The following is a 431-nucleotide window of genomic DNA, read 5'->3' as shown; positions in this document are numbered from 1 at the left end:
TGCGAGGTCACGGTGCCAGGTCATGGTGCCAGGTCACGGTGGGAGGTCACATCCCGGGATCCCCCTCTGAAGAGAGAAGGACAGAGGTGCCCCTCCCCTAATACCCCATTGCTGGGCCCCGGAGATTGGTGAAGGGGTGAACTGGAATTCGGGGATTAAACAAAGAGCACCTGTCATGTGATCACATAAGAGGGATCTGACAACAGACATCAATGGCAGTATATATATGTATACTAGGCTCCGCCCCTCCTCACAGGTGCACTGCCACGGACAGGAAGTGCACATTATGGAGGAAGTCAGTTTTGGGTTATCAGAAGTTTCCACTCACAAAGATGGAGATGATGACCGGCCCGCGGATGATCCACCAGATACTGGCGTTAGAATTGATGTTCCAGCACCTGCAGGAAGAGGAGGAAGTCAGTACTGGGAGG

The 431-nt window shown here is 53.4% G+C and overlaps 1 protein-coding gene across 1 annotated transcript in view; it reads right to left on the bottom strand.

The window, feature by feature from the left end:
* The window catches only part of LOC108803665 (secretin receptor-like), a gene marked incomplete at its 3' end in the record, with an annotated part of 19,366 nt that overhangs the window by 4,087 nt on the left and 14,848 nt on the right, over positions 1-431 (bottom strand). The window contains 1 exon segment of the mRNA XM_018575488.1: positions 255-423. Coding sequence (XP_018430990.1) covers positions 255-423 — 169 coding nt within the window.

The sequence above is a fragment of the Nanorana parkeri genome, unplaced genomic scaffold, assembly GCF_000935625.1.
Source record: "Nanorana parkeri isolate BGI_ZX_2015 unplaced genomic scaffold, ASM93562v1 scaffold4003, whole genome shotgun sequence".
Taxonomy (NCBI): Eukaryota; Metazoa; Chordata; class Amphibia; order Anura; family Dicroglossidae; genus Nanorana; species Nanorana parkeri.
Note: the sequence above shows the minus strand (reverse complement) of the source record. Positions and strands in the feature narration are given on the sequence as shown.